Raw genomic sequence first — 25602 nt, forward strand, 5'->3', positions numbered from 1 at the left:
TAAATACCTAGTTCAGAGTTAGACTGGTCTATAAGAAACCCTGTCTCAAAGATCCTGCCCCTACCACTTCAATTAAGGAAAAAAAAAAACCCACTCCAACTGTATAATTTTAGAAAAGGGTTGTGATATAAAAGTATTCATAGACGAGTGTGCTGATTCATGTACTTTATAAAGATACAGAAGCAGAATTATGGCACAAGTTCAAGGCCACCTGGTCTAATGAGTTTGGAGCTGACCTGCTGCTAACAGTGGTCTAGACTCACCTGCCTAAAGCAAAATAGAAAAAAACAGTAACAAAAAGATTCGTTTATGTTCTTCATTCATATTCATTCATTTACTTTCTCCTCAATTGATCACTTATCGGACTGTTTTTAAATTTTAGATACAGAGCAATGGAGCTCAGTGATGGAAATTTGCAGACACTAACAGAGTATTTGAAGAAAACCTTGGATCCTGATCCTGCTATTAGACGTCCAGGTAAAGATGTCTTTGTTCTTTAGTTGATTCATTCTTTGAGACACAGGGCACAAACCTTTTGTGCTTTTGTGCAGTCTACCTGGTGGTAAATTTAAAAAAAAAAAAAATAATACTCCAGCCGGGCGGTGGTGGCGCATGCCTTTAATCCCAGCACTCGGGAGGCAGAGGCAGGCCTGGTCTACAAGAGCTAGTTCCAGGACAGGAACCAAAATCTACGGAGAAACCCTGCCTCGAAAAATCAAAAAAAATAAAAAAAAGAAAAGAAAAAGAAAACTTTGTCTCATGAACTTTCTGAAAATCTTATTTAAATCTGCCAAGTTTAGGTGTATAACAATAAAGGCATCAAGATAGGGGTAATTCCCAAAAGGTGATTACATGAATGAAATTAAGTACCAAGATCCTTTTAATTAGTTTTATCAAAGACAGAGTAACTTGTATAAACTTGGAATTTCAACCTCAGATGCCCATAAGAGTCAGGTACAAAAGTAAATGAAGGGATTCTAGCCAGGTTGGAATGTAAATATGTGTCCTTGTTAAGGGAAGTAATTGTTTGGAATATTTTTTTGTTTTTGCTTTTTGAGACAGGGTTTCTTTGTGTAACCCTGGCTGCCCTGGAACTCGTTCGGTAAACCAGAATGGCCTCAAATTTAGAAGTCCACCTGCCTATGCTTCCCAAGCACTGGAATTAAAGGAGTATGTCACCACCGCCTGATTTGTTTGGGATATGTTAACTCTAAGGATGATGCAAATCAGTTTTATGTGGTCACATTGGCAACTTTGCCTGAAAAATAAGGATACCAATATGAATTACCCTTATTTTTGAATGATAACAGCCAACTTCAAAAGACTTTGGAAATGTCGTGGTTCAGAAAGGTCTTATGAACAGACAGTTGGTAATCTTTGATACCACTCTGTGTGAACCAGAAATACCCCAACCTTTTCAGAACATAATAATGTCATGCTTGTGGAGAGGGTTTATCTTCAGAGGATATGAAGACACAAATATTAACATCATGAGTGGAGGGAAAGATTGTAAAAAATACATAGAATTGTGACTATCTGGGTGGCTTGTGTCCATGCCATATTCCCCCTGCTGGGTAAGAAATCTAATGCCAGGAACTACTTTTGAATTAGATCCCTAGCTTTATCTATTCTAGAGAAGTTCATATGATGTCTTTTTCTAGTTATACAGGATTATCAAAGCCATTTCAAGCCAGTACATAATGTACTTTGAGCATATACCCCCCCTCGTATCTGACTACCCTTCTCTTTATCACCCCATCCTTTGTGATATCTGTGTGTGTGTGTGTATATATACATATATATGTGTATATATATGCATGCTTGCACATGCATAAACCAGAAGTTAATGTTGGCTATATTCCTCTTTTTTAAAAAGATTTATGTGTATGCCTGTTTTGCCTGTGTTTGTGTATGAATATGCACTGAATTTGTGTGCATATACACTATGCGTGTGCCTGGTGCCGAAGGAGACTAGAAGAGGGAATTTTATCTCTTGGAGCTGGAGTTACAGATGGTTGTATGATGCCACATGGGTACTAGGAATTGATCTTTGGTCCTCTGGAAGAGAAGCAAGGGCTCTTCTTAATTGCTCTGCCAGCTCTCTGATTCCTTTCCATGGTATTTTTTCAGATAGGATCTCTGAACCAGGAGTTCAGTGATTTGGCCATCCAGGCCAGCAAGCCCAAGGATCCACCTGTTCTTATTTGAATAGCCCTGGGATTACAGCCATGTTCTCTTCACTTGTACCCGGTTTTTTTTTTTTAATTATTTATTTATTATGTATGTATATAATATTCTGCCTGTGTGTATGCCTGCAGGCCAGAAGAGGGCAGCAGACCCCATTACAAATGGTTGTGAGCCACCATGTAGTTGCTGGGAATTGAATTCAGGACCTTTGGAAGAGCAGGCAATGCTCTTAACCTGTGAGCCATTTCTCCAGCCCTTGTACCTGGTTTTTTATGTGGGTCCTGGGAATGGAACTCAGGTCCATATATGCTTGAGTGACAAGCACTTACCTAAGTGAGCCACCTCCATGGCCAGTCTGTTTTTAACATGTTCTTTTAATGTTAGGATGCTAAAGCTTTATGCAGTACAGAGTATAGAAATAAACTGCTGTTTCTAGGAAGCAAATTTTTTAAAGATTGATAGAAGAAGTCTGTGTGTATCTGACCAGACCTACCACCCCTTGTCTCATGCTGAGAATGGAATCCAAGGCCCCATGCTTGCTAGACTGTCTATATCTTTTTGATGTGATAAAGACACATTGTGTGCTGGATCCCAACTCTGATTGGAAGGCAACAGCCTTATGGATGTATATAAATTTTGGAAGACTCTGTTGTCTATGGAGGCCAGAAGTCAGCATCAAGTTTCTACCTCTGTCACACCTTTTGTTTTGTTTTGTTTTGCTTTTTAAGATAGGGTTTCTCTGTAACTCTGACTGTCCTGGAATTCACTCTGCAGTAGACCAGGCTGGCCTCAAACTCAGATCCGCTTGCCTCTGCCTCCCAAGTACTGGGATTAAAGGCGTGCACCACCACCTATTTTTTTTGAGACAGAATCTCTTACTGAACCTAACTTACCTTTCAAACACTAGGGTTATAGGACAAACTCTGGTCATCATCGTGCTTACTGCTGTACTGATGGAACCATCTCCCCAGCCTGGAATTGGAAGACTTTTGAGGTTTCTCGACTATGCAGATACATGTCAACATGGAAAAGTTTTAATTAATTAATTTAGAGTAGGTGGACAGATAAGATAATATGTCACAGTGTATTTGTGGCAGAGGACTAACGAGCTTTTGAGGTCCAGTCCCAACGCACTCTTCAAGGTTCAAAAAAGAAATCTACAGCCAGCGGAAGGCTTGGGATCAGAGGGCAAAAAATGAATCTCACTCTGTACTTTTTCATACTAGTTTCTTTATTCTCTTATGCTGCAAAGCTTCCAGTTTATATATACACCCACACACAATGGCTATTCTCTGGTAATAGCAAAGTTACAAGGCTTGAATTTCTCGGGGCCATCAAAGCATATGAGAACTACCCAAAATAACACTTGTCAGCTTGCTTTATGGACCCAGGAAGTCATGGTTAGAAAGACTCCCAGGCAGCATTAAGAGTCAAAAGAACTGATTTAGGAGGCTTTAAATCCTAGGAAGGGACTAGGGGAATTCATGCATGATATTACATTTGTAGGAGTAATTAATTAAACTGGAGGTTTGTGATAGATAAATGTAAAAGAAAAGGGATGAAGGACACAGTGATTGGCAGTCTCCCTCTGTCTGTCAGGCTGCAGTGCCTGTGATCAGGATTGATGCTGACATCAGGGTTGCTATGGTGATTGGCATAACAACAGAAGAAGATATGGGGAGTCTTATCTGCATTTTCGCAAATGCAACTAGCTAAAAGGGACTTCTCAGATCTAGGAATTACATCCATTACCCTAAATGGTTAGAACATGGGGAAATTATGGTTACATAGTACAAAATTCGGGGCCTGACAATTTTCCACGGCCATGCCAATTGTCAGTGCTTGTCCTCATGCCGCCTATTGAAAGGGATTACTTTTCTCCAGAGCTTGTTAGAAAAATAGTGACTTTTTCCTGTTATCTCTCAGGATTAGGACACAGTCAGTTTCCTAGATTAAAGTCCTGTATCAATAAGTTGAGGTGAAGGTAAGTGTAGGGAGTTAATAGCGTTTTTTAGGGTTAGAGCAGAGTCAGCTAAGGTTAGTACTTTCCCAAGTCAGCTGCAGGTGAATTTGGAACACCCAGTCTCCTTACCAGGAAGGACTAGGAACCAAACAAGCTTGGACATGCCAACCCTTATCTTTGAAGGTCCCAAATGTGATCTATTTGAAAAACACTTTTCCTAATCAAAATGTCATGCCAAAATAATTGCAGGGAGCTGGCTTCTAAATTTATCTCAGGGAGTGGAGTGGAGATTAGACTGTGGAAACCAAGAATTTTGACTGCGTGACTAAATTTCTCACTGGAAAAAAAATAAAAAAAATAAATTTATCTCAGGGAGTGGAGTGGAGATTAGACTGTGGAAACCAAGAATTTTGACTGCGTGACTAAATTTCTCACTGGAGGTCCCACAGAGTTGGGAAGAAGTCACCCAGTATACCAGTACATGGGAAAAATTGTGCCCCATAGTTTATATTCCAAGCCAAATGGTGATGGCACACGCTTTTAATCTCAGCATTCGGGATTAAAGAGGCAGGCAGATCTCGGAGTTCAAGGCCAGCCAGGGCTACACACAGAAACCCTATCTCAAAAAAACGAAAATAATAATAATAATAATATTTTTTTTTTTTTTTTTTGGTTTTTGGAGACAGGGTTTCTCTGTGGCTTTGGAGCCTGTCCTGGAACTAGCTCTTGTAGACCAGGTTGGTCTCGAACTCACAGAGATCCGCCTGCCTCTGCCTCCCGAGTGCTGGGATTGAAGGCGTGCGCCACCACTGCCCAGCAATAATAATAATTTATACACTGCTGAATCTTTTGGGATGAGTTGTACTTGGAGAAAGAGTCTTTGTTTATGGCTTCACAAGAAATTTGCTTTTAAGAACAGCTGTTATTCAAAGGCTGTAGCCCTTCATCTGGGTTTGCCTTCATCAGAATGCATTCATTCTGGTGGGTTGACCTTCTGTTTTATCAGCTGAAATTACTGCACATTTCTATGGACTGAGCAGAGAACAACTTTGTAGAGTTGGTTCTCTCTTCCTATCTTTACCTGGTTCACAAAGATAGAACCTGGGTTGTTAGACTAGTACAGACATATGGTAAGTGCCTTATACACTAAACTGTCTTACCATCAGTGGGTTAAAGGAAACACAAAAACATGGACTTGAACTTTTGAGAAGAATGCTTGAGGGCTAAGGGTGTAGGTAGAGTTCTTGTCTAGCATACTTGAACCTGGAGATTCAGTCCTCAGCACTGCATAGTTTGGGCATGGTAGCCCATGTCTGTAATCCCAGCTTTTGGGATCAGATACTCAGGTTCATCCCTAGCTTCATAGCAAATTAGAGGCTGCTGAGGCTACGTGAAACCCTGTCTGTGAGTAGATGAGATAGCTTAGTGGGTAAGGTGCTTGCTGCCAAACTTTTTGGCTGACTTGAGTTTGGTCTCTGGAACCAACATGGTGGAAGAGAATATCATCACATATAAACTGGGCAGACAGACACACAGTTTAAAAATAGGTAAATATAAACAAATTTTAAAAAATCACATAAGAACCCCAAACAAGAAAACCAACATTATGTGTCTTTTCCTGAAAACATTTTTTTTATTCAGCATTGAATTCTTCATGAAGGACATGGTAGGTGCAAAACAAGGTTTGGGGAAGCCAATGTGGTTACTGCAGTCACATGTGCATACATGCAGGAAAATGCTCATACATGTTCAATTTTTTAAAAAATATCTTTATTTTTCTTCTAGTCCTCCTTGTTTGTTTTTTGGTTTTATTTGTTTGACATAGGATCTCTGAGTGTAGATCAGGTTGTCCTTGAGCTCAAAGAGACCCACCTGCTTCTGCCTCCCAAGTGCTGAGATCAAAACTGTATACCATTAATCTGGAGCATAAATAAGTCTTCTTTAAAAGAAGTAAGTCTTTTGTCTTAGTTTTGTGATCTTAGATGAGCTAATAGTCACAGGCTTTCTGGGTGATAGTGACAGTTTAGCTCACTGGTAATAGCTGTTCATATAAATAATCTTAATCTAATAATCTTTGTAGAAGGTGGCAGGATGTGTAACTTACAGTAACATCTAGTACTTTCTTGGGAAGCAGCAACTTTGGATGGACAATCATCTGAGTAGGCCATCCATAAATGTGGGAGAATTGAGTTGAGGTCATTTGAAAACAAAGGCTTTGGTATACATTTCATCTGATACTATGTGTAAAACTATTTAATGACTAACACAGATGTTACCCTGTAGGAAAAATGTTTTAATCTTTGCAGTGGTTTGTTGGTTGATTTCTATGTATCTGGTTTGTTTTGTTTGTAAGACAGATCTCATTTTGTAGCTCCAGTTGGCCTGAAGTTCAATTCTTAGCCTGGATTGGCCTAGACCCTCTTCTAGGAGCTCAGCTTAAATCTTGAACCATCATTCATCATCTAATCTTTCCCTTTTTTTTTTTTTTATATTTATTTATTATGTATACAATATTCTGTCTGCATGTATGTCTGCAGGCCAGAAGAGGGCACCAGACCTCATTACAGATGGTTGTGAGCCACCATGTGGTTGCCGGGAATTGAACTCAGGACCTTTGGAAGAGCAGGCAATGCTCTTAACCACTGAGCCATCTCTCCAGCCCCTAATCTTTCCCTTTTTAAAAAAAATATTTTTATACTTTATTTTTTATTTTATTTATTATGTATAGTGTTCTGCCTGCATGTATACCTGCGGGCCAGAAGAGGGCACCAGATCTCATAGATGGTTGTGAGCTACCATGTGGTCGCTGGGACTTGAACTCAGGACCTCTGGAAGAGCCGTCAGTGCTTGTAACCTCTGAGCCATCTCTCCAACCCTATTTGTTTGTTTGTTTATTGGTTTTTCAAGACAGGGTTTCTCTGTAGCTTTGGAGCCTGTCCTGGAACTAGCTCTTGTAGACCAGGTTGGCCTCCAACTCACAGAGATCCACCTGCCTCTGCCTCCCGAGTGCTGGGATTAAAGGCGTGCGCCACCACCGCCTTATTTTTATTTTGTTTTTATTTTTTAAATATTTATTTATTTATTATGTATACAATATTCTGTTTGTGTGTATGCCTGCAGGCCAGAAGAGGGCACCAGACCCCGTTACAGATGGTTGTGAGCCACCATGTGGTTGCTGGGAATTGAACTCAGGACCTTTGGAAGAGCAGGCAATGCTCTTAACCTCTGAGCCATCTCTCCAGCCCCCCGCCTTATTTTTATACTTTAAATAAAGACATAGTTCATTACAAGTATAGAGTCTAAATGTTTTTATTATAACGAGTCTAACATGAAAATTCTTTCACAGCTGAGAAATTTCTTGAATCTGTAGAAGGAAATCAGAATTACCCACTGTTGCTTTTAACATTACTGGAAAAGTCACAGGATAACGTCATTAAAGTATGTGCTTCAGTAACCTTCAAGAACTACATTAAAAGAAACTGGAGAATTGTAAGTATTTTGGGTATACAGAATTAAATACTAGTATATTTGATATGGTTTATATAAATTCTCTTAGTATATTCAGATGTAGATTCATGATAAACAGGCTCTTTCTCCAAAACTCCTGTTATTTAAGTTCCACATAACTTTCTTAAACTTTATTACTCAGGTTAAGAGAGTTAAGAGACAGACCTACGATGGGAAGACAGTTTAAATGGATAATTAAAGGAGTTTAAGATGGGTATGTGTTATGTTTCTGTAACCCCAGATTCTGAGGTTGAAACAGAAGGATACTGAGGTCTTGACAGCCAGGTAGCACAGTGAAATCCCATTTCAAAAAAAGTAAAATTTAAAGTAATTAAGATTTCCTTATTCATTCACTTATTATTTTACAATAGGGTCTTACTGTGTAGGCCTGGCTGGTCTGGAACTCACTGTATCACTATCTATCTATCTATCTATCTATCTATCTATCTATCTATCTATCTATCTATCTATCTAAATATCTGTTTATAGTGTGTGTTGTCTAAAGATAAAATTCTTATTTACAGTCTTTTGGGTTGATGACATAAGAATTTATAAAACAAGTCTGTAAAGATGGCCTGGCAATTTAAGAACTTATTACTCTTACAGAGAACCCAGTTTTGATTCTCAGTACCTGCCTGGCTTGGAACTGCCTGAAATTGAAGCTTCAGGGGATCTGATGCCCTTTTCTTCAAGGGGCTCCTGCTTGCAGATGGTGCACGTGTACTTATGTAGGCAAGACACAAACACAAATTGAAAAAAGTTAGAGAAAATGTTTATAAAACAAATATCTTAAAGTGTAAACAGATTTTTCTTTGGACTGCCAGCTCACTAATAAAAACATGGAGACTTTTAATTGTGAAAGTTCGATCTATAACTTTACCTTGTTTCTAACTAGTTCTTAAAACTAACCCATCTATATTAATTTACGTTGTATCTCATCGCTCCTTACCTCATCTGTCTGTACTGCCCATTCTGCTCTGTGTCTGGCTGGTGACTCCACTTTTCTTCTTCCTAGAGTCGTCTCTTTCACAGGAAGTCCTGTCTAACCTTTCCCTGCCTAACTTTTGGCCATTCAGCTCTTAAACCAATCAGTAGGCACCTTTTCAAAGACACATCTTCATAGTGTAAATAAATATTCCTCAACATTTCCCCCTTTTAGTCTAAATAAAAAGGAAAGGTTTAAAATCTAATACAGTAAAATTATATGCAATAAGAACAGTTATCAAAAAGAAATACATTTACAATGTTTAGTACATTAGTATTTAGCAAATTTAAAGAAAATACTCCATTATCTATTGATGGAGTCCAAGAGATATTATCTATTTCGTGAGTCCAAAGTTTTGTACCTGATTTATTTTCTATGTATTTATTTGTTTATTTATTATGTATGCAGCATTTCTTCCATGTATGCTTGCATGCCAGAAGAGGGCACCAGATCTCATTATAGATGACTGTGAGCCACCATGTCGTTGCTGGGAATTGAACTCAGGACCTCTGGAAGAAGAGTCAGTGCTCTTAACCTCTGAGCCATCTCTCCAGCCCCTCTACGAAATCTTTAGACTGAAAAGAGCACGTTCCTGTTTCATGCCACTTTATATTCCTCTCTAGTGCTGGGATTAAAAGTGTGCGCCACCACTATCTGGCCTGTATAGCTGACTAATGAGGCTAGCTTTGCACTCTGATCTTGAGGCAAGCTCTTAATGTTATAAATATATATAAATTATAAACAGAATATCACTATATTTGTGTGTTTGGAACTTTTTCTTTTAAGCTTTCTCAGATTCTGTGTGGGAATACATGCCCCATTTTGGATGCAATTAAAGTTTATATTATTCATTAAATATTGTTCTATGTGGTGAAGAAATAATTTTGAATCTTAGAAAGACCATGCAGTTTGCAGGCATGCTAGCTTTTCTGTACGGTAGGAGGGATGGAAGGGCTTTTTGAGGCTGTCTCTTTTTGTAGCATAGGCAGTCCTTAAACTCATGAGCATTCCTTGTGCCTCAGCATCCTTAGTGTTTGTCTCTATCTATAAAACCAAAGAGAGTCTATAATATCTTTTTTTTTTTTTTTGGCTTTTCGAGACAGGGTTTCTCTGTGGCTTTGGAGCCTGTCCTGGAACTAGCTCTGTAGACCAGGCTGGTCTCGAACTCACAGAGATCCGCCTGCCTCTGCCTCCCGAGTGCGTGCGCCACCATCGCCCGGCCTATAATATCTTTTTTAAGGTTTATTTATTTATTATGTATAGTGTTGTGCCTGCACACCAGAAGAGGGCACCAGATCTCATTATATTAAGATCTCATTATAGATGGTTGTGAGCCCCCTTGTGGTTGGTTGCCGGGAACTGAACTCAGGACTTCTCAAAGAGTAATCTTCCAGATTAGCCTCTGAGCCATCTCTCCAACCCCTCATTAATCTTTAAGAGGTGTACCTCTGAGTATACTCTTAACTAGTAACACAGTGAGTTTTCATAGGACAGATCTTTAAGATGAGAATCAAATTGTTGCTTTTAAAGGTGACTCTTGATAGACCAAGCATGATGGCATGTGCCTTTTATTGCAGCCATGGGAGACAGGCAGGTGAAACTTTTTTTAATTCAAGACCAGCCAGAACTACATAGAGACCCTATCTCAAAAAACAAGTAAATCCCCCAACAACACAAGATGACTACTTAATATGCATTGACAAATCTATAGATTTTAATCACATGCTGATTAGCTTACATGTAAACTGAAATCTTCCTTCTGTAATTGGAGACTGCGCTTTCTCAGCCGTCCAGTCCCAAGTAATCACACAGAAACTTAAATTAATTACCAACTATTTGGCCAGTGGTTTAGGAATATTCCCAGCTAGCTTTCACTTCTTTTTTTTTAAATATTTATTTATTTATTATGTATACAATATTCTGTGTGTATGCCTGCAGGCCAGAAGAGGGCACCAGGCCCCATTATAGATGGTTGTGAGCCACCATGTGTTTGCTGGGAATTGAACTCAGGACCTTTGGAAGAGCAGGCAATGCTCTTAACTTCTGAGCCATCTCTCCAGCCCTAGCTTTTACTTCTTAAATTAACCCATTTCTGTTAGTTTATATTTTATCATGAGGCTCCTGGGCTTGTATTTTGTTCCCTTACATGTTGTTTCCCTGGCAGCTGGTAGTGTCTCTCCCCGACCTTGCCTTTTTTTAAAAAAAGATTTATTTATTATGTATACAACATTCCTTCCATGTATGCTTGGATGCCAGAGGAGGGCACCAGTTCTCATTATAGATGGCTGTGAGCCACCATGTGGTTGCTGGGAATTGAACTCAGGACCTCTGGAAGAGCAGTCAGTGCTCTTAACCTTTTTTTTTTTTTTAACATTTACTTATTTATTATTATACAATATTCTGTCTCTGTGCATGTCTGCAGGCCAGAAGAGGGCACCAGACCTCTTTACAGATGGTTGTGAGCCACCATGTGGTTGCCGGGAATTGAACTCAGGACCTTTGGAAGAGCAGGCAATGCTCTTAACCACTGAGCCATCTCTCCAGCCCAGTGCTCTTAACCTTTGAGCCATCTCTCCAGCCCCCAACCCTGCCTTCTTTCTCCTTCTGCCTCTGCTTGGATTTCCCACCTGTCTATATTCTGCCTGGCTATTGGCCAAATCAGTTTCTTTATTAACCAGTGGTAATAAGACATGATCACAGCATAAAGAAGGGCATCCCACATCATCCTTGCTACCTGCCTGCGTGCCTGCCTACTTGCCTTCTTTCTTTTCTCCCTCCCTCCTTCTTTCTCTCTTCCTTCCCTTCTTTTTGGTGTTACTAGGGATCAACCCTAAGGTTTTATACATCCTAGTCAATGTTTTCCAGAATATACTCACACCCTAGACCTCAAATTATTTTCTAATTGTTCCTTTTCTTTCTCTCTATCTTTTTTCCCCCTCGAAACAGATTTTCTCTGTGTAGCCCTGGCTCTCCTGGAACTATCTCTGTAGACCAGGCTGGCCTTGCACTTCCTGTTTCTACTCCCGAGTGCTGGAATTAAAGACATGCACCATCACTGCCCAGCTTTTTTTTTTTTTTTAACCAGGTCTCACATAGCCCAGAGTGGCCTCAAAATATGTTGTGTCTCTGAGAATAACCTTAAATTCCTAACCCATCTGCCTGTACTTCCTAAGTGCTAGGATTCCAGGCATCACCATGCCTAATTTATTTTTTTAGTCCTTTAAACTGAACCTAGAACGTTGTGTGTGCTGTGCAAGCATTCTTCTTCCTATTATCCGTGCTCTCAGCCCGCCCTCTCTCTCTCTCTCTTTCTCTCTCTCTCTTTCTCTCTCTCTTTTTCTCTCTCTCTCTCTTTCTCTCTCTCTCTCTCTCTCTCTCTCTCTCTTTCTCTCTCTCTCTTTCTCTCTCTCTCTCTTTCTCTCTCTCTCTTTCTCTCTCTCTCTGTCTCTCTCTCTCTGTCTCTCTCTGTCTCTCTCTGTCTCTCTCTGTCTCTGTCTCTCTCTCTCTCTCTCTCTTTCCCTCTGTGTGTGTGTCTGTGCTCTTGGGCTCAAGCACGCACATGCAAGCACACCCGGCCACTTAGTGCAAGTGCATATACAAGAGGGCCACAGTACACATTTGGAGGTCAGAGAATAGCATCTGAGTTTGGTCCTTACCTTCTATGTTCATTTTGTTGGTTTTCTGCATGGTCTACTGTCCTGGGCTTCTAGGGCTTCTGCTTCTGCCCCTCATCTCTGGGTAGCACTAGGATAATAGATGTTCATGCTATAGATCTGGATTTATATAGATTTGGGGGATTTGCTTGAACTCAGGTCCTCACATTTGCCTGGCAAACATTTATACCCATTGAACCATCTCCATCCGTACATCCATTTATTTAGGGACAACATAACCCTTAAACTCACTGTTAGCAGTACCATCTCACTGAACCATCTCCATCCATCCATTTTTTTATATAGGGAGAGTATAGATTTTAAACTCACTCTTCGGTGAAGCAGTACCTGTCACTTATCCTTTATGTGCTGGAATTACAGATGTCCATCTTTATGTTACATCTAAGAAGTAAAATTCTTTTTTTTTTTTAAAAAAATATTTATTATGTGTACAGCATTCCTTCCATGTGTGCCCGCAAGCCAGAAGGGGACACCAGATCTCATTACAGGTGGCTGTGAGTCACCATGTGGTTGCTGGGAATTGAACTCAGGACCTCTGGAAGAACAGTCAATGCTCTTAACCTTTGAGCCATCTCTCCAGCCCAGAAGTAAAATTCTTAAAAAAAAAAAAAAAAGTGGATGTTTTTCCTGCATGTATGTCTGCATACCTCTTGCCTCCTTGGTACCCAAGGAGGCCAGAAGAGAGAGGGTATTAGATCCCTGGAACAACTAGATTTATAGATGGTTATAAGCCACTGTGGGTGTTGGGAACCAAGCCTGTGTACTGTGCAAGAGTAGTACATACTTTTACCTGCTCAACAATCTCCAGCTCAGAACCAGTATTATGTTTTGTTTTTTTTTTTAAGATTTATTTATTGTGTATACAGTATTCTGTCTGTCTCCTTGCTAGCCACATAAGGGCACCAGTCTTATTACAGATGGTTGTGAGCCACCATGTGGTCGCTGGGAATTGAACTCAGGACCTCTGGAAGAGCAGTCAGTGCTCTTAACCTCTGAGCCATCTCTCCAGTCCCCGGTTTGTTTTGTTTTCAAGGCAGGGTTTCTCTGTGTAACTTTGGCTATCCTGGAACTTGCATTGTAGACCAGGATGACCTTGAACTCACCGAGTTATACCTGCCTCTGCCTCCACTTCCCAAGTGCTGGGATTAAAGGCCTGCACCACCACGCCTGGCAAGAAACAGAATTCTTAATTATCATTAGGGAGTCAGAGAGCCCAGTAGTTTTTATGCCAGATATTACATTTAGAAAAGAAAATACATTTGTTTCCTTTCTTTCTTCTTCCCTCCCTCTCTTTCTTTTTGAAACAGTTTAAGATATTTTAAGACAGGTGGTAGTGGCACATACCGTTAATCCCAGCACTAGGGAGGCAAAGACAGGCAGATCTCTGAGTTCAAGACCAGCCTGGTCTACAGAGCAGGTTCCAGGGCACCCAGGGCTGTTACACAGAGAAACCCTGTTTCAAAACACCAAAAAGGAAAAAAATAATTTAATGTAGAATTTAAGCATGAAGCTTAAGAGAAAAAGAGATACTTGGAAAGATAGACCCTGAGCATAGACTTCTCTGGTATCAACAAAATACACATTTCTCTAAGGAAAGAGTTCATGCTTGTGCCAGATTATTAAAATCTGTTGTTATTCCTGAAGGAGGAGTCTGAGGAATGGCCGCATTCTCCATTTTCCTTGATAACCTGAGATAATAAAAATTAGTTGTCTTTTACCTGTGAACTCAGATGAATGTGAATGTGGATCCTGCATCACCTACTTGTTGATGTTTCTCTTTTAGGTTGAAGATGAACCAAATAAAATTTGTGAGGCTGATCGAGTGGCTATTAAAGCCAATATAGTACATCTGATGCTGAGCAGCCCAGAGCAGATTCAGAAGCAGGTGATGTTTCTTACTTGTAGGCCCATGAAGGTGGGTGCGCCTTTCTGAGGCTCTCTGCTAATTAAACCTTTCCTTCCCTAGCTGAGTGACGCTATTAGCATCATAGGGAGAGAAGATTTCCCTCAGAAATGGCCTGACTTGTTGACAGAAATGGTGAATCGCTTTCAGAGTGGAGATTTCCATGTTATTAATGGAGTCCTTCGTACAGCACATTCACTTTTTAAAAGGTATTAATATGCAAGTTTATTCTTTTAGTATATTCTTTCTGTTACATTAGTATAACTTTCTGAGTATGAACATCCTTGAGTGGCAAAGCATTATTGTGTTTGCTTTTTCTTAAGAATCTTCATCTCAGCAGGCAGTGGTGGTGCCTGTGTGCCTTTAATCCCAGCACTTGGGAGGCAGAGGCAGGTGCATCTCTGAGTTCAAGGCCAGCTTGGTCTGTAGAGCTAGTTCCAGGACAGTCTTGAAAGCTACAGAGAAACCCTGTCTTGAAAAACCAAAACAAACAAACAAAAAAGGACATTTATCTCACACTGCCCTATTTTCTATTAGGTAATTAGATATTTGTACCTTGAATTCAGAAGGCTGTCTGGTTGAAGGTGTCTAGTCGCCTGTCTTTGGTCATCTAAATTAACAGAAAGTTGTGCTCCTATACTTCCTCTTCCTTTTCTAGATACCGGCATGAGTTTAAGTCAAACGAGTTATGGACTGAAATTAAACTTGTTTTGGATGCCTTTGCTTTGCCTTTGACTAATCTGTTTAAGGTATGGTATGTCTTGAAAATTACCTAGTATTTTAAATTGATGAAATATGTGTATACATTTTAGAGATTTTCTTTTTTAAAGCTTGGTTGTTAGTGCCTTTTTTTTTTTTTTTAAGATAGTGTTTTTGTATCTTTGGAGTCTGTCCTGAAACTTGCTCTGTAGACCAGTCTGGCCTGAATTTACATTGTCTGCCTGTCTCTGACTCCCAAGTGCTAAAGTATTTCCTTTAGAAAAATTTCAACCCTGTGCAGATATGGGCATGGTGAGGAGTGAGCTTCCATGTTGTACAAGTATTATGTTACTGACACTTTTTTAGTCTGCTCCCTCTTTTTTTTTTTTTTTTTTGGTTTTTTTTGGTTTTTTTCGAGACAGGGTTTCTCTGTGGTTTTGGAGCCTGTTCTGGAACTAACTCTTGTAGACCAGGCAGGTTTCGAACTCACAGAGATCTGCCTGCCTCTGCCTCCCAAGTGCTGGGATTAAAGGCGTGCGCCACCACCGCCCGGCTCTGCTCCCTCATTTTTATAGGGATACTTAAAGACGAAACCAAGCATCCTAGAATTTATATCTGTAAATAGAGATTGATATTTTTGACATATGTGGAATTTAATTATGTTATTTTACAGAGCACGGGGTACTTTCTTTAGAATGTTCTTCGTGTTTATAAGAATTCTATAAAATTGAAAGAAAATTTAACCTTTTTTTTTTCAGACAAGATCGCACAGCTTAAGTCTGACTTTTTTGATGACAGAAATGCTTTTCATTTCTTACCTTCACAGAAAATAGTTGTGTCGTAGTCAGTACTCAGATACAGAACTTATATAAGGGTTTTTAGTGTTTGAATAATTTTTTTTCAAAAATTAAGGCAGTGTAATCAGCTTTCCAACTTTAGATTGGTAAAGATTTTTATTTACTATCAGTGTAAAAAGTCTTAGAGACTGGGTATAGTTCACATGTCTGTAATCCCAGCGCATGGGAAGCAGATGCAGGAGGATTGGAAATTTTAGGCCATCTGGGCTATCTTGAGCAGGTTCCGTCCCCATCAGTTTGGTTTCTATGGTGAGACTGTTTGGAAAAGAAAAATGCTTTATCCAGATTACAGTGTATAAAATGAACATATTTTTCTGCATATTCTGTTAGAAATGTTGCCCCTTTTCTTGGGTATTACAGTTCATTGAGAAAACCTTAATATTTTAAATTCTGCATTCCAGAATAAAGCAAGTAACATTTACTTACATAGAATATATGTGCAAAGTATAGGAATTTTTAGCATATAAAAATCCTGTTGTTTAATATTTATACATTCTCTACACAATAGGCATTCTTTCAGTGGCTTTGAGACGGGTTGTCTCCTTTTTTAGATTATTTTCCTATTTGTATATGAATGTTTTCCTGCCTGCATGTATTTGCACTATGTGTAAGCCTGTAGGATTCTCTGGAACTGTAGGTTCTTATCCACTGTGGTACTTTTAACCACCGAGTCATCTTTCTAGCCCTCCTCTCTACTCTTTATAATGTATCTCTGGTTAGCCTGAAACTCTCTCTGTAGACCATTGTGGCCCTAATTAAGCTCAGCATGCTGATTTTATGATACACTAAAACCATGTTCCTAAATTCCCTTCCAAGGCTACCATTGAACTGTGCAGCACCCATGCAAATGACGCCTCTGCCCTGAGGATTCTTTTTTCTTCTTTGATCTTGATCTCAAAATTGTTCTATAGTTTAAACTTTCAGGTAAGTTTCATTTGATTTCTTGCTTTGGGTTCTCGTTTTTCCTCTCTTACTCTCATTCTTTCTCTTTCAACTTTAAATATACAATCTACCCCAGTGCTCCTTAACCACTGAACCATCTCTGTAGCCCCACCCTCAAGCCTTTTTCTTTTCTTTTTTTCCTTTTTTTTTTCCTCTCTCTATTTTGTTAACAGTTCTTGGAGGTGGTGACGGGGAACAGCTTTGTTTTTCTGTGAAACTGTTGTCAGGACCTTTTCTCTCTATAACGGGTCTACTTTGAACAAGTTATAAAGATAATTCTAAGAAACTGTATATTTATGTCCATGAACAAGAGAAAGTCCTCAAAAATCTTAACATCATTTTAACATTAGGGGTTGGAGAAATGACTTGACATCAGAACTGGAATTACAGACAATTGTGAGTTCCTTTGTGGATTCTAGGAGCCAAAAATCACTTAGCTATCCCTTCAGCATCTCCTCCCTCCACCTCACACCTCTGCCCTAAATTTTAAAAGCATGGCAGAGACAAAAATTAATAAATCAATGTGATTTTTGAGTTTTTATTTATTTGTATGTGTGAAGTATGCCGTGTGTGTATGGGTGCCTGAGGAGGCCAGAAGTGGGCTGAAGTTACAGTAGTGGTGAGTTACCATGTGGATGCTAGCGATCTTAACCACTGAACCATCTCATTGTAGGCTTGTGAGAGGGGAAAAGCTCTGACAGAAATAAGAGCTATAGATATGTCAGAGGGAGTGCTGGTGACCACTGCACTACAGCAAGAAAAATCTGTCGTGCTTGTTATCAAGCCTGTTCTTAACATTCAGAACATGGTAGTGTTTGCAGTGGTCAGGGAGCCTTCGCCAAAGAAATTCCATTTTTTTTTTTTTTTTTTCCGAGACAGGGTTTCTCTGTGGCTTTGGAGCCTGTCCTGGAACTAGCTCTGTAGACCAGGCTGGTCTCGAACTCACAGAGATCCGCCTGCCTCTGCCTCCCGAGTGCTGGGATTAAAGGCGTGCGCCACCACCGCCCGGCAAGAAATTCCATTTTTATTAGGTGAAGGTTGACAAATGTCTTCAAACAATGTATGTGTTAAACTGGATGGCAAAATTTTTAAGTGAGTACTACTGAGTTTTTGTTGTTGTCGTTTTGTTTTGTTTATCTGAAAAATCAGGAAAAATAAGCTTGAGTTGTCACAGGTAGGAAGCCCATTTCTTCAGAAAACTGTACTGTACTGTCTATGCTAGAGAAAATCAGCAATTGTAGAAGAAACCAGAGTCTGGACTGTGGTCATCTTACAATAAACTCACTAGTTGGAAGGGAAAGAGGTTGGTAATGAGTATACTTTGTGAACATGGGCATCATGCTAGTCCTCGTCGAATCTCTTAAGAAATACGTGGATATAGACTGGGGAAACATAGTAGGTACAGTGGTGTGATTTTCAGAGGCCTGGGACTGCAGGACAGATATCAGCTGCCACAGTCACAGATGGACCAAAGTCTGTATGTGAACCCAGAGGCATGGCCAGATGTTTTATCGTAGTGGAGAAATAGGTTACTCTCTCCATTTTATCAAAGTTTCAAGTCCACAATTATTTTTTAGGATCTCCCTGAATTCTTTGAAGATAATATGGAAACTTGGATGAACAACTTTCATACCCTCTTGACATTGGATAATAAGCTCCTACAGACTGATGTAAGTATTTAAAATATTGTCAAAAGTTTTTTTTTCTTCATTAAGAATTATCTTGATGTATAGATGAAATACATGAGTGGGCCCTGGGTTCAAAACAGCAGTAAAGGAAAAAAAATTAGTCTGAAGACTTACTTGTGGATTATTACTAGATAAAATTCCACAAATGTAGTGACTATGTAATATGTAGGAAATTTTTTAACGTAATTGGGTCTACTTTCCTATAACCTCAGCAACGTCGGCATCAGAAGATTTGGAATTCAGTGTCATTCTCAGGTTTGAGGACACCCTGGATTATGAGATTCTGAAGACAGATGCTAAAAAGAAATCTCACACTAGCTCAGAATTGAGTGTAATAAAGGGTTATTTATTTAGGGATAGATCACAGATCACAGTCTTCTGTTCAATGGGGAACAGCAACCAAATCCCACAGCTGGAAGAGAGAGAGAACGCGTACATTCTATTACTCACTATTATTATTAGTGTGAGTAAGCTCACACTAATCTATTATTCCATCCAATCCTCCCCCCCTTTTTAAAAGAGATCCCTGAGCCTATACTAATAATAGCGAGTAATAGAGTGAGTATTTGTGGGCTATTATTTATAGGCAGTTTACATTGATTTAGATTTTTGTATATTGATACAAACTTAAATTATATTGAATATGTTCCTTGGGGAGCTTGTAAGATAGCTCAGCAGATAATAGCATTTGTTGCCATGCTTGATGACTTTCTATTTATTTTCTCTCCCTTTGAGGCAGGGTTCTTCTGGGTAGCCCCAGCTTTCCTGGAACTCGCTTGTAGACCTGGCTAGCCTTGAACTCACATGCAGTGGCCTCTGCCTCCTAAGTTAGGTTATTAAAGGCATGCTTCACCATTCCCAACTCAATATTTAGTTTATTGTTAATTTATTTTTTAGCATATATTTTCAAAGTTCGTAAGAGTTGAGAAATGTTCAATTCTGTGAAGGAGATAGTATGTGGATGAGAAACTGGTCCATACAGCTAATCAAAAATGTGCCGGAGTCACTTGGTTTGGACTCAAAGCGTGAGGGGCACAAGGAGAGACTGCACTAATCAGTTTCAATGCAGTTGGTGAGCCCTACTTAAAGTTATATTAATTAAAGGCTGCTATTTTAAAAATATTTTATGTGTGTTAGTGTTTGCCTGAATACATATATGCACCACATTCGTGCCGTGCCTGCAGAGGCCAGAAGAGGATGTTTGATCCCCTGGAACTGGAGTTACCAGTGGTTATGAACTTCTGTTTGGATACTGGCAAGTAAACCCAGGGCTGCAAGAGGAGCAAGTGCTCCTAGCTTCCTATTGTGTTCCCCCAGCTGTTAAATATTTTATAGCAAAGTGTTTATATAACCTTATAGTGTTAATTTGTTTGGAGATAGGGCATTGCACATATTAGTATACTTAGTAATAAAATGATAATCCTCTGTGGAATAGCATAATAGTAAAATGGGAGTGCACTGATGTGATTGCCTAATGGGTAAAAGCACAAACAGCTCTGACACAGAGGACCTGTGTTTAGTTCCCAGGACCCACATACTGGCTCACAGCCATCTGTAATTCCAGTTCTAGGGGAATTCAATGCTCCCTTCTGATCTCCACTGGCATCAGGCATACATGAAGCACAGGCATACATATAGGCAAAACACCTATGCACATAAAACTTGAAAATAATATAGTTTTTAAAAACCCATGCTACAGAAAGTATATATAATTACTGTTCAAGCTTCTATAGTATTATGTTTTCTGTTTTATATTTTTAAATTTTATTTTTTGTGTATGTGTGTTTTCCTCACACATGCAAATGTATATCACATCCTAGAACTGAGGTTTTCGTTGGTCATGAACTAACATTTGGCTTCTAGGAATTGACCTGGGTCCTCAGCAGGAATGGGAAGTGCTCTTCAACACTGAGATGTTTCTCTAATCTCCACATATTTTTTCAGTCTCATATTTGAAATGTTTCATTATCAACAAGGAGAAAAAAGGCTTACTCAGCTCAAATAGTGAGGATCTAGGTGTTGTGATGCTCGCCTATAATTCAAGTACTTGGCATATTGAAGTCAAAGGATCATTAGTTTGAGGCTAGCCTAGTACATATTGAAAAACTATTTTCAAGGAGGGGCAGGCAGTGGTGGCGCTTGCCTTTAGGAGGCAGAGTTATGTGAATTTGAGGACCGCCTGGTCTACAGAGCTAGTTCCAGGTTAGCCAGGGCTACATGGAGAAACCTTGTCTTAAAAAATGAAAAGGTAGGGGGCTGGAGAGATGGCTCAGAGGTTAAGAGCATTGCCTGCTCTTCCAAAGGTCCTGAGTTCAATTAGTAAATTGATTAGTGATTAGTAAATAATGGTTTTATCACTTGTTTCTTTGAAATATGTGATGCCTGCAGAAATACAGTACAATAGTTGATTTGGATTTAATTACGTTTTAAAGAAGCCTATGCCTGAATTACAGCTTCTCTCCTTCCTTTATATCAACCTAAAAGTTGTATGTTTTTGAGTTTTATCTTTTCTCTCTTGTGAGGATGAAGAGGAAGCAGGCTTATTGGAGCTTCTAAAGTCTCAGATTTGTGATAATGCTGCGCTCTATGCACAAAAGTATGATGAGGAGTTTCAGCGGTACCTGCCTCGCTTTGTCACAGCGATTTGGAATTTACTAGTTACAACAGGTCAAGAGGTTAAATACGATTTGGTAAGATGATATTAGAGACAAGAAATATTCCTTCCCTGTTTATTTCATTAAAAAAATTAGTTTTGCTTTTAAATATATTCTTATTTTTGTCTTTTGTTTCAGTTGGTAAGCAATGCAATTCAATTTCTGGCTTCAGTTTGCGAAAGACCTCATTATAAGAATCTTTTTGAGGACCAGAACACACTGACAAGTATCTGTGAAAAGGTTATTGTGCCTAACATGGAATTTAGAGGTAATTGTGGGAAAGTGGAAAGGATTTTCAGGGGATTAAAAGCTGTTCTCTAAAGTACAAACTGGTGAGCTAGGCATGAGATCCCCCTCCCCTATTGTTTAAAGGTGTTTAACATCAGTTTAATAAGATGTCTTCTGATTGCTATGATTTTGTGTGTGTGTGTGTGTGTGTGTGTTTATACTTTTTTCTTTTGGTATTTTGAGAAGGATTTCTCTGTAGCTTTGAAGCCTGTCCTGGAGCTCATTCTGTAGACCAGACTGGCCTTGAACTCAGATTCTCCTGCCTCTGCCTCCTAAATGCTGGATTAAAGGTAGGTATGCGCCACCACCATCCAGCTATTGTTTCAATTGTGAGTTTTCAAAACACATCTGGACAGGTCCTTATTCTGATAATGTCTGTGCTACTTGTGTTTATCCATGAAATATTTTATCAAATAATAGTGAATACAGTTGCGTTTTGTTTTAATGTACTTACTGGCAAAATAGAAGGCATTGCTAGAATGATGCCTAAAACTTTTGAATGTTGGAGATGAAGGTGGGTTTTAGGAATAGTAAATAAAGAATATTTATTGCAATCATGATTTGTCGATTACTTACTTTTTGGGGTGTTTGCTGTTAAAGTCACAGTGAAAGAAGACTTTTAGAACAGCAGTTCAGATGTAGATTGTGATGACATGTGTTCTCTGGAGGCCACCTCAAATTAATCAACTTTCTCTGTAGCTGCTGATGAAGAGGCATTTGAAGATAATTCTGAGGAGTACATAAGAAGGGATTTAGAAGGCTCTGGTATGTATTTGGTTTTTTTAGTTAATAGTCACCTAGCAAGCCAATTTTAAGGCTTTTTTTTTTTCTAATAAATGTGGGAAATAGCTAATAGTATCGTCTTTTCCTTCTCTAACTCTGACCCTTGTGTCTGTCCCCTCATCTGCTTTCACACTGATACACACAAAAAAGTATGAAGTGATCAAGGAAGACATTCAACATTGACCTCTAGCCTGTACACACTAAAAATGCCTGTGCGTGCACAGAAACATACATATATGTACACACCACATACAAAAGTTCAATGTCATCCTCAGCTAAAGTCATCATATGCTATATGAGACCTGTCTCAAAAGATCCAATTGATAGAGACTGGGGATATAGCTCATAGTAGAGCCCTTATATTGATTACATTGCTACATTGATTACTTGGGTTCAGTCCTTATCAAAAAGCAAAAATAAAAGTCTTAAATCTTTTCTCTTTTCAAATTATTTTTTGTAGAATTTATGATATAACCACTTTAGTTTCATTCTAAACTGTGTTTTTTTTTTAAGGGAAAAAGTACGTTCTTTGTGTTGCTGACAGTTTCTTAAAAATTGGACTGGTTGGTTGCTTCTTTTTCCCAAGATACATTTTCTTTCGATTTTATAGATATTGATACTAGACGCAGGGCTGCTTGTGATCTTGTACGAGGATTATGCAAATTTTTTGAAGGTCCTGTGACAGGAATCTTCTCTGGTTATGTTAATTCTATGCTCCAGGAATACGCAAAAAATCCTTCTGTCAACTGGAAACACAAAGATGCAGCCATTTACCTTGTCACGTCTTTGGCATCCAAAGCTCAAACACAGAAGGTAAATCTTTTCTTGTTGGTTTTGTTTCTGAAATAGCTTAGCAACTACAGGACTCAAGAAGAAATGTCTATCTGCTAATGCAGCCTCTTGCTCTTAATATACTCTCCGCACAGCTTCATGTGGATGAACTGCGTACTTGCCTCTTGATCCACACTGCCCATTCTTACTTCACTGTATAAAACATAATTAATTTAGCTAAACTAATTGGTTTAGGAACATTTATTGTCTTAAGACAGTTTTGTTTTATATCTAAAAATTTGGGCATTGAAGTGTTCATCTCTGGGCTGAAAAGGTAATACCAGCACACAAGAGGCTAGAGGAGAACCGTGAGCTCAAGACCCTCAGTGCTACGTAGTGAGATCCTGGTTCATGAAAGAAAAAGGAAAAACAATGAAGAGATAGCTTTTTGGTTAAGTCTACCATCTATTTTTCCAGAAGACCTGGGTTCAAATCCCAGCATCTACATGGTTCATGCCTTCCGTAACTTCAATTGCATGGGACCGGATACCCTCTTCTGGCCTCCTCAGGCACCTGACATACATGTGGGGCATAGACATAGATGAAGTAAAACATTTATACTCAACAATAATAGAGGGTTAAATAAAGCGCTCATCTCCTAAGTTTGTGCTATTGTATGCGTATATTGTGTTATTTTACTGTTATCTATTTTTTTTTAGCATGGAATCACACAAGCCAATGAACTTGTAAACCTAACTGAATTTTTTGTGAATCACATACTTCCTGATTTAAAATCAAATAATGGTGAGTTTTGTGAAATTGTTTCTTTTCTGTAACTTATAATGTTGTACCTTTAGTTTTTGCTGCAATAATATGGCAGAAGTTCAGGGCTCCCTGTCACTGGAATTTTCAGAGGCAGTAATGACGTGGTTTCCTTAGCTCCTGTCTATGTAAAATTAACCTGACAATACTTTGTTTGTTTTAGAAGAAACTAGGAGTAAGGAGACAGACTGAAACTTGGCTTTGTTATCCTGCTACATTTTTATTGTGTTTTTCATATAGGAAGGGAAAAAAAGTAAATTAAAAGTTCTAAGATGGTTGTGGTGCTGAACATCTTTAATTCCAGCACACATTTAAGTGCAGGAAAAACAAACACATTAAATCAAAATTTTAGCCAGTTGTAGCACATGGATTTATTATCAACACCCATGAGGCACCAGGTCTCTGAGTTCTAGGCCAGTTTGATCTAAACTTGAGTTCAGGATAACTGCAGCTACATAGTGAGACCCTGTCACATATGGATGGATGGATGGATGGATGGATGGATGGATGGATGGATGGATGGATGGATGGATGGATGGATGGATGGGTGGGTGATATGTCTGTAACCCCAGCATTTTTAAAGCTGAGGCAAGAAGACTAAGGAGTTCATAGACTTCTAAAACAACAGGACAAGCTCAAGGCCATATGGTGATGGATCATATTCTGCCTTGAAAAAACAAGGAAAGAAATCAAATTTAGTTTCAAAGTATGTGAAACTGGTAAGAAAAGTTTCCCATGTTTATGAATATGCTGATGTAAATTGAGATAATTCCTTAAACTTTTTTGGTAAGAGGAATGTATATAGCCAGGCACTCTGGAGCATACCTTTTTGTGTGTATGTGTGTGTCATCGGCGTTTATGGGGGTGGGAGTCATCAGTCTTTGGCCACTACCTTCCCATGGCCACTAGCATGTTGCTTAGCTCTTCCTGCCTCCTCTTGGAACAGATGTGCATACCCGTGTTTGTCCTTGGACACCTTGAGCAGCTCCATGACACATCACTCATAGGCTACAAAGCCTCATGTCCCGCAAGAACTTGGGTGCTTAGTGAGGTGCCCTTATTGCTGGCTGTGTGTCGGCATGCTCATGTTCTTTGTCCCCTTATGGTCCTTGCTGAGGCCCATGGCCATTGGCCATGGCTGCTGTTTTCCCATGGCAACCATGATAGGAAGGACAGTGCCATGCATAAACTCAGGATATCTCTGGAGTATGCTTTAATCCCCTTACCAAAAGGCAGCCAACTTTCTATGAGCACATGGCGCTCGCTCGCGCTCTCTCCCTCCCTCCCTCCGTCCCTCCCTCCCTCCGTCCCTCCCCCCCTCTGTGTGTGTGTGTGTGTGTGTGTGTGTGTGTGTGTGTGTGTGTATATGTATATACACATACACACACACATATCAAGTTGCAGACTAGGCAGAGTTACACAATGAAAGTATATATACACACAGGGGTCAACAGTAGTAGCTTCTATGCCTCCATTGTCCAGCTGGCTTTATGATTAGCAACAGCTGGCTGGTATTATATTATCACCAATTTGTTTTTCTTTCACTAGAGGAATTGAAAGCAAATCCCAACTGAATGATGTGAGTTCAGAACAGCTTAATTGTTGGGACACTGACATACATTGCGCAGCAGCCAAACTCCAGTCACTTGACCAGTAGTAGCTCCATTGTTTAAGCTCTGATGTCACTGATTTGTGAGTAATCTTATGTAATTGTGTTTTTGTTTTTTGTTTTTTTTTAATAGTGAATGAGTTTCCTGTTCTTAAAGCTGATGGTATCAAATATATTATGATTTTTAGGAATCAAGTAAGTAGTGCTTTTTCCCCACCTGGCATTTAATAGTTTTGTGCAGCAACTTCTCCAGTCTCCTGTGTGATCAGT

General features: G+C 39.3%; 1 protein-coding gene across 1 annotated transcript in view; it reads left to right on the forward strand.

Moving 5' to 3' along the window:
* Positions 1-25602, forward strand: part of Cse1l (chromosome segregation 1 like) — a 52157-nt gene that overhangs the window by 10935 nt on the left and 15620 nt on the right. The window contains exons 2-14 of the mRNA XM_075963113.1: positions 383-477; positions 7497-7639; positions 14100-14201; positions 14283-14428; positions 14878-14968; positions 16592-16699; positions 18295-18387; positions 20928-21095; positions 21198-21327; positions 22047-22112; positions 22741-22943; positions 23621-23705; positions 25466-25527. Of these exons, the coding sequence (XP_075819228.1) occupies positions 393-477; positions 7497-7639; positions 14100-14201; positions 14283-14428; positions 14878-14968; positions 16592-16699; positions 18295-18387; positions 20928-21095; positions 21198-21327; positions 22047-22112; positions 22741-22943; positions 23621-23705; positions 25466-25527 (1482 nt within the window). The 5' untranslated portion in view covers positions 383-392. The remainder of the gene's footprint in view (positions 1-382; positions 478-7496; positions 7640-14099; positions 14202-14282; positions 14429-14877; positions 14969-16591; positions 16700-18294; positions 18388-20927; positions 21096-21197; positions 21328-22046; positions 22113-22740; positions 22944-23620; positions 23706-25465; positions 25528-25602) is intronic.

This window comes from Microtus pennsylvanicus, chromosome 2, assembly GCF_037038515.1.
Source record: "Microtus pennsylvanicus isolate mMicPen1 chromosome 2, mMicPen1.hap1, whole genome shotgun sequence".
Taxonomy (NCBI): Eukaryota; Metazoa; Chordata; class Mammalia; order Rodentia; family Cricetidae; genus Microtus; species Microtus pennsylvanicus.